At 44.6% G+C, this 15,384-nt stretch overlaps 1 protein-coding gene across 3 annotated transcripts in view; it reads right to left on the minus strand.

The window, feature by feature from the left end:
* crhr1 (corticotropin releasing hormone receptor 1) overlaps positions 1-15,384 on the minus strand; it is a 103,126-nt gene that overhangs the window by 38,613 nt on the left and 49,129 nt on the right. For 2 of the 3 annotated variants that reach the window (XM_076997170.1, XM_076997171.1), the window contains one exon: positions 8,301-8,386. In XM_076997170.1, coding sequence (XP_076853285.1) covers positions 8,301-8,386 — 86 coding nt within the window. Of the gene's footprint in view, positions 1-8,228; positions 8,241-8,300; positions 8,387-15,384 lie in introns of those variants that run through there. The other variant, XM_076997173.1, reaches the window with a different exon arrangement.

Below are 15,384 nucleotides of genomic sequence, written 5' to 3' on the forward strand. Positions count from 1 at the left end.
CCAGACCAACCCAGAGCTGTCCAGCCAGCTAAAGGCAACTGAAAAGCTGTGACTTTACACTAAAATGATCACCAGTGTAACAGTTTGGAGCTAGGAGGCAGACATAACTGCTGTAGAGAGCAGGGTTTATTGACAAACGAGAACACTGGTAGCCTCCTGAAGTCTAACCGTGCTGACACGGAAGGCAGATGATGAGGAATGCGGAATTAGGAGACTACGATCAGAACTAGAACACGAAGCCTTAACAAACAATAACATAGGTACATGCATGGGGAACTGAATGGATAGATAATGCAGGTAGAGCTGAATGGATACAAATAGACCAATTAAACAGACTGAACATAAAACAAGACTACATCAGATACATGGAAAGATTAACCAACATACATACAGAAACCAACAGAGATCTAAGTACAAACCAGAACATAGAACCAGGAAACAGCTTCAAGTAACCACAGTCTATCCACAAAATAGAACTATAGATTCATCATTGACACAAACACAGACTCGACACAAGATATATAAATACACCAACTAATCACCAAAACAGAACACGGAACAGCTAAAACACATTTAGGAAGGCGGGACCATAAAGAAGGAGGCGTGACAGACAGAACAAAGGACATGGAAAGCAAAAAGAAAGACATGACTGACAGGACAGACAAGAGGGGCTAAACTGGAGACACAAACAAGACTGACACATGTGGGCGAAGCTAGACGTGACAACCACTCAGTTCAAAATCACTCAAGTGAAAATTATGAATAAGATTAATGAATTATACATTTGGATCAGTGTGTGATATGCCAATTATCAGTTTTGCGAATAACGCCGTTAAAAATAACGGCGTTAGGTAACGGCGTCATTTTGTCAGTAACGGGATAATATAATTAATTACTTTTCCTGTCGTTACAACGCCGTTGACGTTACTGGTCATTAAAAGTGGTGCGTTACTATATATTGATATACTAACAGTAATCCGAGCGGACCGCTGCCCAGGCTAGTGAGGAGTAACAGATCTCGATAGGTCACAGTTCTCGGTGTAACACCAGTTTAACGCCGAAGCACACGACACAAACGGAGAAGAGACATGGCGAGTCAGGAGCAAGCCGAAGAAAAATTAGCATTTTCAAGGTGGCAATATAAACATTATTTAAGAAAATACTTGAAGTTCCTGAATGTCTACCAGACTGGGTATTTGAATTATTGTGAACAAACCGTTGTCTCAGATTGAGAGAATTTAATTTTATTTGATAGATGTAAATGCACTTTATATAGTGTAACTGTTTACTATTTTTTTTTTTTACAAAGATTTGGGATATAAAAGGATTTTATCCTGCACTGGTCTTTGAATGTGCAATAAATATTAAAAGTTAAACACTTTTCTGATCTACTCATTTCAACTGACTGTGAAAACTGCTTTTTCAAAAAACCCTTATTCATTGGCATATAACTTTTTTTTTACTGTAATGCAAATAGTTACTTTCCCTGGTAACTAGTTACTTTTATTATAGAGTAATTCACTTACTAACTTTTTTGAACAAGTAGTGAGTAACTAATTACTTTTTTAAAGTAACGTTCCCAACACTGCCAATTATCACAAATTGTAAATTTTTGAGAACATTCACATTCAGATATTAGTGACATGTAGCTCTGCCACAACCTGTCAGTCCTGATGTCATGCTCTGTTTAGCCCCTCCTATGTCTGTCTGTTTTGGTATTCCATGTGCTCATGTTTTGGTTTTCCCATGTGTTCTCCGGCCACACCCCTGTCATTTGTAACTCCGCCCTCTCATCATTGTTTCCAGCTGTGTCTTTAGTTCCGTGTTTAGTCTTGTATTTAAACCCAGTGTTTGGGCTTCTGTTGGTAGGTCATTCTACAATTGAGCAAAACTGTGATGGACACAAGCATTGAGAGGAGCGAGAATGATTCAGTGCAAATCCATAACCATCGTATAAACGGTCCGGGGTCAGAACAGGGAGGCACTCCGACAGAAAAGACACCCACACGAAGGAACATGATAAAAAAAGACCAGCCAATAAACCAGGATTAAACAACTGCAGGACTACACAATCAGTGGAACCAGGCAACAGAAGCCCAAACACTGGGTTTAAATACAAGACTACTCAAGGAACTAAACAAGACACAGCTGGAAACAATGACAAGAGGGCGGAGTTACAAATGACAGGGGCGTGGCAGAAGAACACTGAAACAGACAGGCAGAGAAGAGGCCATAGCAGAATGTCACAACAAGATTAACAGGTGAGGGCAGAGCTAAACGTGACCACTAGGAAACAGTGGAGATTCTGTGTAGTGTTATTCCTGTACAGTCCTGTCTTAAGGACTCTAAAACAAATAGTGGAGATCTTACACTACAAACGAGACTTATAAAGATTTGTTTTATTCCCTTAAGTGTGAGGAATTTGAACCACTCTTTCCGATCCAGTCCTCCCTCTGGATACCTATTACATTGTAGCACGTCATGAGGAAGTCTTATAATCCAGCATGGATGACTGTGTTCAAAAGTATTTGGATGGTTTAGATATTTTTCAACAAGACTATTTAACAAGGAACTGTAAAATGTCCATGACATTACTGTGTTTTGCAGTCGCTAAGACACAGTTTTTTTAAGCTATGTCTCCTTTTGTCAAAACCTAACACACAGCAACCGAAGCCATACACACAACATAAAAAATATCTCACAAAAGCACTTCATCCCAAACAATTGCAACTCTTAACAAAATTGTATTTTTGAATTCAAACTCTACACACAAATATCAGATGAGACACACTACCATGTGTTTTTTGAGTGTTCAGTGTGCAGGCTGCTGTAATGGTCTATTATAGTACTCACATACATGCATATTCATAAATATACAGTTTATTTTTGCATATTCAGTGCATATACACCATGAAGAAAACAGGTAATGTTATTTTCTTTTTTTGCATGAACAGTTCCTCCATGGTTAAGTTATGGTGTAAATGTAAGGTGTATAAAAACTGTAATAAAAAGAAACATATGAAACTGCAGTAGTTATATAACGAAATGTAGAGTGGACTAGCCTAACAGGCCTTGCGAGCAAGGATCTATCTGCCCATTGACACATACAGTACCTTCTCCCAGCTAGGACCGATGTACTCTACCTGAGGTATCATGCACCTAGGCTGTGCTTGTGTGAGCATGTCTTCTCCCGCTGGGGCAGTTCCCACGTTGAGCGAGCACTTTGGTGCCACCACATGTTCCCCTCTGCGAGCTAACTTATTAATTATTAAATCTACAGTCCTGCAGGAAGCAGATGGCAGCAATAGCTGTTAGCTAGCACCTGTCTGCCTGGCATTGTGTCCATCTGTGTGTGTGTGTTTGCATGTGTGCATGCACACACTTGCATGTGTTTGCGTGTGTGTTTGCGTGTGTGTTTGTGTGTGTGTGTGTGTGTGTGTGTGTGTGTGTGTGTGTGTGTGTGTGTGTGTGTGTGTGTGCACTCTAGGCAAGCGAGGGGCTTTGAGCACCTTGGAGGGCTCATCTCACCCTCTTAGCCAGTTGCCTGGCCCATGTTGTAATTGTTGTAAGTGTTGACAGGCCAAGTTGTACTGCAAGCTCTGCTGTAATGCCAAACCAGAGTTACAGCTATTAGCTGTCATGAGTTTGGAGATTACAGGTTACAAACAACAAGCAAAAATTGACAGTTACAAATTAAACTGGCAGCTATAAAATATTTTTAACCAAACAAAAAGCAGAGTACCATTAGACAAACTGCATTAACAGCTTCTCCAAGTCCTACACTCCACCTTTATGATCAGAACAGCTCTGAGTTTGTATTTTACTACTACCACAGAATTTGATTAGAACAGCTCTGAGTTTATATGCTTACCACTACCACAGTATTTGATTGGAACATATGTGAAGAATTCTTAACATGATTAGAGTGGTGTGTGTGTGTGTATTTCATGTGGACTTCTGACTATGCCCTAAAAAGGATGGTTTTATGGCTTGTAACCTCAAACCTAAACCTAAACTCTAACCGTAATGCTGTAGATGCCTTGCTTTATATGTGTTCTAAAGTTAAAGGTGATGTAATGTTACATTTATGTGAATGTCTGAGGTAATACCAGTGAACAAACACTCAGTTAATGTACTTAATAATTTATAATTATTCAGCCATGAAAATGGCAGATATACCAGTTCTAGTGCTTCCAGTACACATTGTGTTAAAAATATAGATATTTTCCCCAAACACCTCAGCTTATAATATTTCCCCTGTGCCACTGACAAGTTTTTTGTTCTTTAGTGAAAATCTCCTGACAGTCATTCAGCAAAACAGCTTTGATATGAAGGTGATGGTATCACCTTGGCAAACAGAGACACAGCTGTGGAATCGGCTCTGGTTTGAGTGAGGGAAGCTGAAGTAGGAGGTTTGAAAACCTTTTGTCCTTTTGCTGAACGAAAAATGTAGGACTGATTGCTTTCATCCCTCGCATGTGTGTAATCCAACAGACAATCGCTCCTCAGTCCTGATGTTAATCTACGAAATCCAGATTTCACTGTACTACCCCTAGCATCAGTGGCTTGTAGAGGTTACTAGATCGGTGTATTCTCCATTATTACCCCAATAAATTGTAACGCATCACCAGCAATATTTATAAATGTACAGCATAGAACAGGTATCACCAAATGGCGGACCGCGGTCCGGATCCGGACCCGAACGCCGTCCTGTCCGGACCCAATCACATTCCTGATTAACTGGATACGGACCCAAATGCCAAAAAATTTTTAACGGGAGACTATATTTTAAACCGGAGAATTTATTTTTAGACGAGTGTTACGTTCACCACCCATTTGAGTGTTACGTTCGCCCCCGCTCAACAACTTTCGTTCGCCACCCGCCCCCCCGCTCAACAACTTTCGTTCGCCACCGCGGACCCGGACCTAAGGTCTGAGCTATCTGCCAAAAATGGACCGCGGAAAGATTTAATTGATTACCCCTGGCATAGAAGATAATAGACTATATTTCATTGCATGCAGAGAATGATATATTAATCTCAACAACAAAAAAACCTTAGGATCCCATTCTCAAAGTCCACTTCTGCTGCAGGGCCAAATAATTATCATTTGTTCAACATTCACATCACTTCACTTGTGTGCTGCCAAATCTGCAGCCTTTTTCGTTCTAATGTACTGTTGTTGCCTCTTCTGAACTCTAACTCTTTACTACACGTGCCTACCTGCAAACGAGCTATATTTCTTGTTAGAAAAGATTAACAAAATCTTAACAAAAATTAACAAAAGATTAACAAAAATATTTTAATTGTATCCATATTTAACATTGCACAGAAATTTGTTCTGGATTAAGATAATCAATGGGATTCTTCCGTCACTCCATCCACCTCTCAGGGCTTTATGAACAGAGCATTGATGAATCTGTCCTGGACTGGTTTACCTACTTACCTGACAAAATGCAATTTATTGCTCTCCGTGGACACACCTTTTCCACTTCTGTTGTCACTCAAGGAGTCCCACAAGGCTCAGTCCTGGGAGTCTTCCTGTTTATCATCTATATACCCCCTCTTTAGATCATATCATATGTCATTTCCAGATCTCAGGACTGAATCAATGAAACACCCAGCACTCTGTCTTTAAGAAGCATGCTTTTCAGAAATTAAACTGTATGAACCACAAATTTCTTATGTTAGATAGTAATAAGACTGAGCTTATCCTCACAGGTTTAAAATCAATCCTCAATAACACTAGTTCTCTCACTCTACGCATTTATGATATAGCTCTGTCCCATCGCTCCTGGTTCAAAATATGGGTGTTATTCTCAATGGAACTCTTTCATTTGATGCCCACATCCAGATCACTGTTAAAACTTCACCAAAGCAATATTGCAAAAATGCATTAGCCCATCTACCCTTCACAAATCCAGAACTCTGTAGCTCATCTCCTGCGCACACCAGCAGATTAGACCAATTCTAAAGGATATTCACTAGCTTTCTGTGCATGCACCTCAAAATCTTTCTTCTCACATATAAAACTCTCAGACTCTCAAACCCCACAGCACTTTATCTGTCTGACCTTCTTCATTTTCTCTCTCAGATCTTCTTCTGCTGGTCTCCTCACCATTTCTACACGCAGCCTTCACAGCTTTGACGACTGATCGTTTTCCAGATGTAGTCTATGCTTTTGGATCTCTCTCTCTCCTTGAATGTCCTGCAATCTGCTTCTCTTTCCATATTCAAATCCAGCCTTAAAACGTTCAGTTTTTCTCTAGCCTATGACCTTCCTCAAGCTTCACCAGCCCTGACTTTACATGTTTTATTCAATGCTTTTTTTCCAGATGTTATATCTCCTGTGTTTCATGATGCCTCTTGATACACTACACAATATAGCTCTAATTGTAATATTATAATTGTAAGAGTATATCAGTAATTGTAAGAATCTTTGGGTTATTTACAGTAGTAGTATTAATGACAGCATCCTAGTCTGTGTTTTCTCGTGTTGCTTCTGCACTGCTCTGTGCTGTTTTGTGCACACACACAAGACACATGCAAAACGAAATACAGGAAACAGACATGATGGAACTCCCAGTTCTCCATATCGTCAGACTCGCAGTGAGGGTGACCGTGTACTAGACACTTTTTGGTCCCGGTTTAGCAGATGGAAAAAAGAAACCGGTTTCACAAATACACACCCTAACCCTAAAATATCCTCCTGGTTTCACAAATACACACCCTAACCCTAAAATATCCTCCTGGTTTCACAAATACACACCCTAACCCTAAAATATCCTCCTGGTTTTTAACTCTCCCTCATGTAACTCTCTGATTCAGGTTATGGAAGGCCCGGCAATTATCTGTTAATTTGTTTCTGGTGCATTACATGCAATGATCAGACATCGAACTCGGCACGACTGTGGTGCTTCTGGGCTGGTTTGTGCACTCATAGCCAGGTTCTTCTGACCCACATGCTCAGGTCAGACAAAACCGCAATCTGCAAAATTACATCATGAATCTTGTCGTAGTCCGGCACTCATGCATCATCTGTCTGCAGCAGTGTTTGCTAACCACCACACTGATGTCCAAGACATTGTCCAAGACATAAAAAATAATATAGGACATAAATGAACAACGTGCAGTAATTGTATAGCATTGATGGTTGCAAGAGGTTATGCCCATTTTTTGACTGAATGGCTGAGTGTATATAGTGTAGGAGGGGGCAGACACTGTGAACTCTGATGGCAGAAATGCAGTATTCTGAATGTCTCCCCCACTGTTAATGCAAACCTCATTAGAAGCAGGAGGTTGTGTTCATTCGCCACAGCACCTCTTTTGAACCACAATATAGCAGGAAAAACAAGGAGCACACGATTTGCAAACAGCAACTGATGTAAAAATGAGAAGACAAACTTTTACAGGGCGTATGGTAATGTCTCAGTGTAATGGCACTGAATGGCAGGAGTGCTGAACGTCTGACCCTTTCTACCAGACTAATCCCAGCGACTGGTTTCTTGTTTGGAGAACCTCACCCTGAACATCCTCCCACTCCTAAACGCTCACACTGAAAACAGATAACGGCACGTTACATTATTTATTTGCCAGCCCCTCTACTTCAGTCACCTTAGAGAATGGAACCCAAGATCACAAATACAAGTGACGTGTACTTGACTGAGCAGTCCACCTACCTGCCTCTCTAAAACAGTTTAAACCGGAGTGTCCTTTGAAGTGCCTTCCTAAAATATTTATAAACAATCTGACCCTGATCTTGGCTCTCACGATGTAGCAGTTTCAACACAGGATGTCAGGGCACTCAAAGGGTGTTCATTCATTTACAATCTATGTTTTCTTCATGAGCGAGCCATTTGCAAAAACAAAAACGGAAAATGCTTGATTTGCAAAGAATATACTCCAAGAGGTCCGTAACTTTCACATATTTGGATTAAGATAGAAGAGTTTCTGATTTATGGTACATATTAGTGCACGGAGTACACGAAACACTTTTGTGCTTACGAAAGTGACCAGCTGCATAGCTTTCACGTTCCCAAGCAACTGAGAGATGCACTTCACGAGTGTGTTGGCTTCTCCTCTGAGAGCCAGCAGTACTTTAACTGTATTTTAAGCGGTTGTGGTACCACAAACCAAGAATGCTGCAGAGAATACTTTGGACTGCACTAAATTCCCACATACTGGTTGTAGTATGACGCACTCTGAAGAGAGTGTGCTGCTTCCTCATACCTCTTCATTGAGTATTTCTCATACCTCTTCATTGAGTATTTCTCATACCTCTTCATTGAGTATTTCTCATACCTCTTCATTGAGTATTTCCTGACACTGTGAGTAGTTCCCCTTCTTTGCCCATGTTCCATTGGTGAGGCATTCTCTGTACACATTATCTGGAAAATCACAGAAGGGAAAAAGTCCTGTAATTAGACATAACCAGATGCACCATGACAGCAACAAAGTGTAACCAGGCAGTTTTATGGCAACGTCTATTAATCATTGTCACAGTAATGACTGTTGGGTCTATGTGGTGTGTCCTTTTAAAAAGCCTTCAGAAAACCTTTGGGTTTGAAGTCTTATACTTTGCTTATACTGAGCAAGTTTTATTGCTCCGTACAGAGTAGGGTGCATATGCATGGCCCTCCTTTGCTATTTGAGCAATCAGAGACAACTAGACAACTGGATGCAGTTGGCTGCATGAATGCTGTGGTTGAAGGAACCTTGTTAACGGCACGGTTTTGGTATTTAGTGGAGACCTGAGGAGACCACGTGGTAGTCTCTGATGTTTAGATCTTTGTTTTGATCTTTCATTTATTGGAATGGTAATGACAGGAGTTTGTGTTTGCTATTTTGAGGGCAGAGCAGTATTCTGACCATGGTATTTGTACATATTAGTTTCCTTCTTTTTTGTTTTCCCAAACCACGTCTTTGGTACATCTCTTGACATTTTAAATATTTCAGTGTTTCCATCCTGGTTCAACAAGGTGGGTGGTAATTTTCGAGTGGAAGTGGATGAAGTACATTATTAAATCTTTTTGCAGCAAAAAAGACATTTGTTTTCTTTGTATTTCCAAAAAAAAAAAAAAAAACTAAAAGAAATTATGCTGCTTGTTCTACTTGCTTATTTAAGGTTTCGATTCTACTGTTGAAACTCCCACAGTCGTGTTCTTATTTCAGAGAAGAGTTGGCCTTTTTAGCTCACGTAGGTACACCCAGCCCACACAGGTACAACCAGCCCACACAGGCACACACAGTCACACCCAGCCCACACAGGCACACACAGGCACAACCAGCCCACACGGGCACACACAGGCACACACAGGCACACCCAGCCCACACGGGCACACACAGGCACACCCAGCCCACACAGGCACACACAGGCACATCCAGCCCACACACAGGGTTGCCAACTCTCACGCATTGAGCGTGAGACACACGCATTTGACCTTCACACGCTCTCACTCCACACATCCGATTTCTCACGCCGAAAAAAAAATCTAGTTTATTTACCTCTCATCCATATCTATGATTCAATGAATTACTAGTTCTCTCTGGCACCAACCACTGGCAATCAATTGATCGCGATATAATACTTAATTAAATGAATGTATGAATGAATTAAATACTTGAGTTAAATACCAGCCCACACAGGTACACCCAGGTACACCCAGCCCACACAGGTACACCCAGCCCACACAGGTACACACAGGTACACCCAGCCCACACAGGTACACCCAGCCCACACAGGTACACACAGGTACACCCAGCCCACACAGGTACACACAGGTACATCCAGCCCACACAGGTACACACAGGTACACCCAGCCCACACAGGTACACACAGGTACACCCAGCCCACACAGGTACACCCAGCCCACACAGGTACACACAGGTACATCCAGCCCACACAGGTACATCCAGCCCACACAGGTACACACAGGTACACCCAGCCCACACAGGTACACACAGGTACACCCAGCCCACACAGGTACACACAGGTACACCCAGCCCACACAGGTACACACAGGTACACCCAGCCCACACAGGTACACTCAGCCCACACAGGTACACACAGGTACACCCAGCCCACACAGGTACACCCAGCCCACACAGGTACACCCAGCCCACACAGGTACACATAGGTACACCCAGCCCACACGGGTACACATGGGTACACCCAGCCCACACAGGTACACCCAGCCCACACAGGTACACACAGGTACACCCAGCCTACACAGGTACACACAGGTACACACAGGTACACCCAGCCCACACAGGTACACCCAGCCCACACAGGTACACACAGGTACACCCAGCCCACACAGGTACACCCAGCCCACACAGGTACACACAGGTACACCCAGCCCACACAGGTACACACAGGTACACCCAGCCCACACAGGTACACACAGGTACACCCAGCCCACACAGGTACACCCAACCCACACAGGTACACACAGCCCACACAGGTACACACAGCCCACACAGGTACACACAGGTACACACAGCCCACACAGGTACACACAGGTACACACAGCCCACACAGGTACACACAGGTACACCCAGCCCACACAGGTACACCCAGCCCACACAGGTACACACAGGTACACCCAGCCCACACAGGTACACTCAGCCCACACAGGTACAAACAGGTACACCCAGCCCACACAGGCACACCCAGCCCACACAGGTACACCCAGCCCACACAGGTACACATAGGTACACCCAGCCCACACGGGTACACCCAGCCCAAACAGGTACACACAGGTACACCCAGCCCACACAGGTACACACAGGTACACACAGGTACACCCAGCCTACACAGGTACACACAGGTACACACAGCCCACACAGGTACACACAGCCCACACAGGTACACACAGGTACACCCAGCCCACACAGGTACACACAGGTACACCCAGCCCACACAGGTAAACCCAGCCCACACAGGTACACCCAGCCCACACAGGTACACCCAGCCCACACAGGTACACACAGGTACACCCAGCCCACACAGGTACACACAGGTACACTCAGCCCACACAGGTACACCCAGCCCACACAGGTACACCAAGCCCACACAGGTACACATAGGTACACCCAGCCCACACGGGTACACACGGGTACACCCAGCCCACACAGGTACACCCAGCCCACACAGGTACACACAGGTACACCCAGCCTACACAGGTACACACAGGTACACCCAGCCCACACAGGTACACCCAGCCCACACAGGTACACACAGGTACACCCAGCCCACACAGGTACACCCAGCCCACACAGGTACACACAGGTACACCCAGCCCACACAGGTACACACAGGTACACCCAGCCCACACAGGTACACCCAGCCCACACAGGTACACACAGGTACACCCAGCCCACACAGGTACACCCAGCCCACACAGGTACACACAGCCCACACAGGTACACCCAGCCCACACAGGTACACCCAGCCCACACAGGTACACACAGGTACACACAGGTACACCCAGCCCACACAGGTACACACAGGTACACCCAGCCCACACAGGTACACACAGGTACACCCAGCCCACACAGGTACACACAGGTACACCCAGCCCACACAGGTACACCCAGCCCACACAGGTACACACAGGTACACCCAGCCCACACAGGTACAAACAGGTACACCCAGCCCACACAGGTACACCCAGCCCGCACAGGTACACCCAACCCACACAGGTACACCCAGCCCACACAGGTACACATAGGTACACCCAGCCCACACGGGTACACCCAGCCCACACAGGTACACACAGGTACACCCAGCCCACACAGGTACACACAGGTACACACAGGTACACCCAGCCTACACAGGTACACCCAGCCCACACAGGCACACCCAGCCCACACAGGTACACCCAGCCCACACAGGTACACACAGGTACACCCAGCCCACACAGGTACACACAGGTACACCCAGCCCACACAGGTACACCCAGCCCACACAGGTACACACAGGTACACCCAGCCCACACAGGTACACCCAGCCCACACAGGTACACCCAGCCCACACAGGTATAACTGGGTACACATGGGATCTGGGATCTTGGCTGCTAGCTAAGATGGCACCTTGTCACTGTGGCAGATTTACACTTATACATCCACGTTCCATCAGATATTCACTCCAAACCACAACCAGTATTACGACCTCGTAATGTGTTCCAAACCACAACCAGTATTACGACCTCGTAATGTGTTCCAAACCACAACCAGTATTACGACCTCGTAATGTGTTCCAAACCACAACCAGTATTACGATCTCGTAATGTGTTCCAAACCACAACCAGTATACGACCTCGTAATGTGTTCCAAACCACAACCAGTATTACGACCTCGTAATGTGTTCCAAACCACAACCAGTATACGACCTCGTAATGTGTTCCAAACCACAACCAGTATACGACCTCGTAATATGTTCCAAACCACAACCAGTATACGACCTCGTAATGTGTTCCAAACCACAACCAGTATTACGACCTCGTAATGTGTTCCAAACCACAACCAGTATTACGACCTTGTAATGTGTTCCAAACCACAACCAGTATTACGACCTCGTAATGTGTTCCAAACCACAACCAGTATTACGACCTCGTAATGTGTTCCAAACCACAACCAGTATACGACCTCGTAATGTGTTCCAAACCACAACCAGTGTACGACTTCGTAATGTGTTCCAAACCACAACCAGTATACGACCTCGTAATGTGTTCCAAACCACAACCAGTATACGACCTCGTAATGTGTTCCAAACCACAACCAGTATACGACCTCGTAATGTGTTCCAAACCACAACCAGTATACGACCTCGTAATGTGTTCCAAACCACAACCAGTATTACGACCTCGTAATGTGTTCCAAACCACAACCAGTATTACGACCTCGTAATGTGTTCCAAACCACAACCAGTATTACGACCTCGTAATGTGTTCCAAACCACAACCAGTATTACGACCTCGTAATGTGTTCCAAACCACAACCAGTATTACGACCTCGTAATGTGTTCCAAACCACAACCAGTATTACGACCTCGTAATGTGTTCCAAACCACAACCAGTATTACGACCTCGTAATGTGTTCCAAACCACAACCAGTATACGACCTCGTAATGTGTTCCAAACCACAACCAGTGTACGACCTCGTAATGTGTTCCAAACCACAACCAGTGTACGACCTCGTAATGTGTTCCAAACCACAACCAGTATACGACCTCGTAATGTGTTCCAAACCACAACCAGTATACGACCTCGTAATGTGTTCCAAACCACAACCAGTATACGACCTCGTAATGTGTTCCAAACCACAACCAGTATACGACCTCGTAATGTGTTCCAAACCACAACCAGTATACGACCTCGTAATGTGTTCCAAACCACAACCAGTATTACGACCTCGTAATGTGTTCCAAACCACAACCAGTATTACGACCTCGTAATGTGTTCCGCTGTCCTGTGACTACACATCTAACAACTGGAGCGGGACACACGTGCAGGAGATCAGGCGTTTAATAATGACCACAGAAATAATCACACAGATGACAGGAAATTCTATGATAAACCAAACTACAGAAAACAAACACACACAGCTAACCGATAAACTTAACACATGGAGTAGTTGTGGGCAGTGGGCAGTCGTGGCCTGGCGGTTAGGGAACTGGTCTTGTGACCGGAGGGTCGTGGGTTCGATTCCCAGACCTGAGGCCATGACTGAGGTGCCCCTGAGCAAGGCCCTTAACCCTCAATTGCTCACTTGTATAAAAAATGAGATAAAAACATTGTAAGTGGCTCTGGATAAGGGCATCTGCCAAATTCCATAATGTAATGGAGCAAGATGCTAGCGGGATACATACAATGGGGGAATAACGAATCAGAACCTAGACGAAATAACTAAGACAATGTGGAAAACACAAGGGGCACAGAACGAAAGGGATACTGACAGACTAAGTGCAACACAACAGGGCAGGACTAAAACTAAAGCGGCCTTGTACAACATAACCATGAAACTGAGTACAGGAGATCAGACGGAGCAAGGAACATACCAACATCTACATTTTTTGATCTACATATGAACATTCAATCTCCACAAGCTGCTAATCATGAACCCACATATCCAGTGTGCGTACCTAGGTTTCCATAGAGACTTTGGGTGTCTTGTGTGTTGGCAAGAACAACGAGGCACCAGCCTGCACCCTGGATCTCAGGAGAGGGGAGTCGAGACGTAATCTTTAAAACTGAAGGAGAGCTGGAGTTTATTTTAGGGCTCTGACACAGGGCTAAAATTGTCACCTTATGAATTTGTCTTCCACATTTTGATTGGCCTAAAATTGACAGTTGGAGGTGGAAGTGAGGTGTGACAATCTGACAAATATCACTGCATTGTTTCTTCAACCCCCACTCAACAACAACAAAAAAAAAAAATAGGAGAAATGGTTGTCAAAAGCAGACACGTGGAGCCACGGCACTGCGTGGGTGAAAACCAGGGCAAAACTGCATGGGGTTCGGAAATCGACTGCTTGTGAGAGGGGACTGGCTATGTGGCACGCATCAAACTGTTTTCACCGCTGGACTCTAGACTTGTGAAGAGGAGAATTATCAGTGACGTCCTTTCTCACAAGTAAAAACCACATATATATATATATAAATGCGTGCACACAAAAGCAAGTAAAATATCTTTTGTCTGCTTCGCTAGATTTTCGAGCAGGAGAATCCTGATGAATGAAGACCATGAAAATCTCTCTCTATCTTTTGCTCCCTCTTTCCCTGTTCCTACTATATTTAAAAGAAAATCGCATTAGCACAATTACTATGCTCTAAGACTCTAAGACTGCTCTAAGACCCCCTCCCAGTTTTAGCCATTTATTTTAAAGTAAGCATGTTGTGTTGGAACATAACCATTGTGGGGGGTAACAACATAAATATGCATTTGCATGTAACAATCACTGAATGGACATTACATTACACAGAGAGCAGAGCCAATGCAGAAAGCCCCCGAGAGTTCTACAGCCGTGCTGTGCTGGGAAACTGGGTTACTAATTGATTCTAGTCCTAATAAGCAACTGCCAAAACAGCACTGTAGGCCCCCTGGGATCAACTCCCCGTTTATTAGCAAAGCTAAAGACGCAGCAGCAGCGCCTGTGTATGTAACGGGCGAGAGGCGAATCGTTAGCGGCAGCAAACGCCCCCACGTTTACCGCCGTCCTCTGCTTCAGACTCCGCCGGGGAGCAAACCGTCATTCCGAGGCGAGACACGGGCGTGCAGCGGGACGTCACGAGAAGATAAAGAGGAACGGGGCCGGCAGGAGGAAGACCTGCCCGAGTCCTGCAGTCGCAGCTCTGTGGGTGCGAGCAGCAAGCGTGCGCTGACC

The sequence above is a fragment of the Brachyhypopomus gauderio genome, chromosome 2 (genome assembly GCF_052324685.1).
Source record: "Brachyhypopomus gauderio isolate BG-103 chromosome 2, BGAUD_0.2, whole genome shotgun sequence".
Taxonomy (NCBI): domain Eukaryota; kingdom Metazoa; phylum Chordata; class Actinopteri; order Gymnotiformes; family Hypopomidae; genus Brachyhypopomus; species Brachyhypopomus gauderio.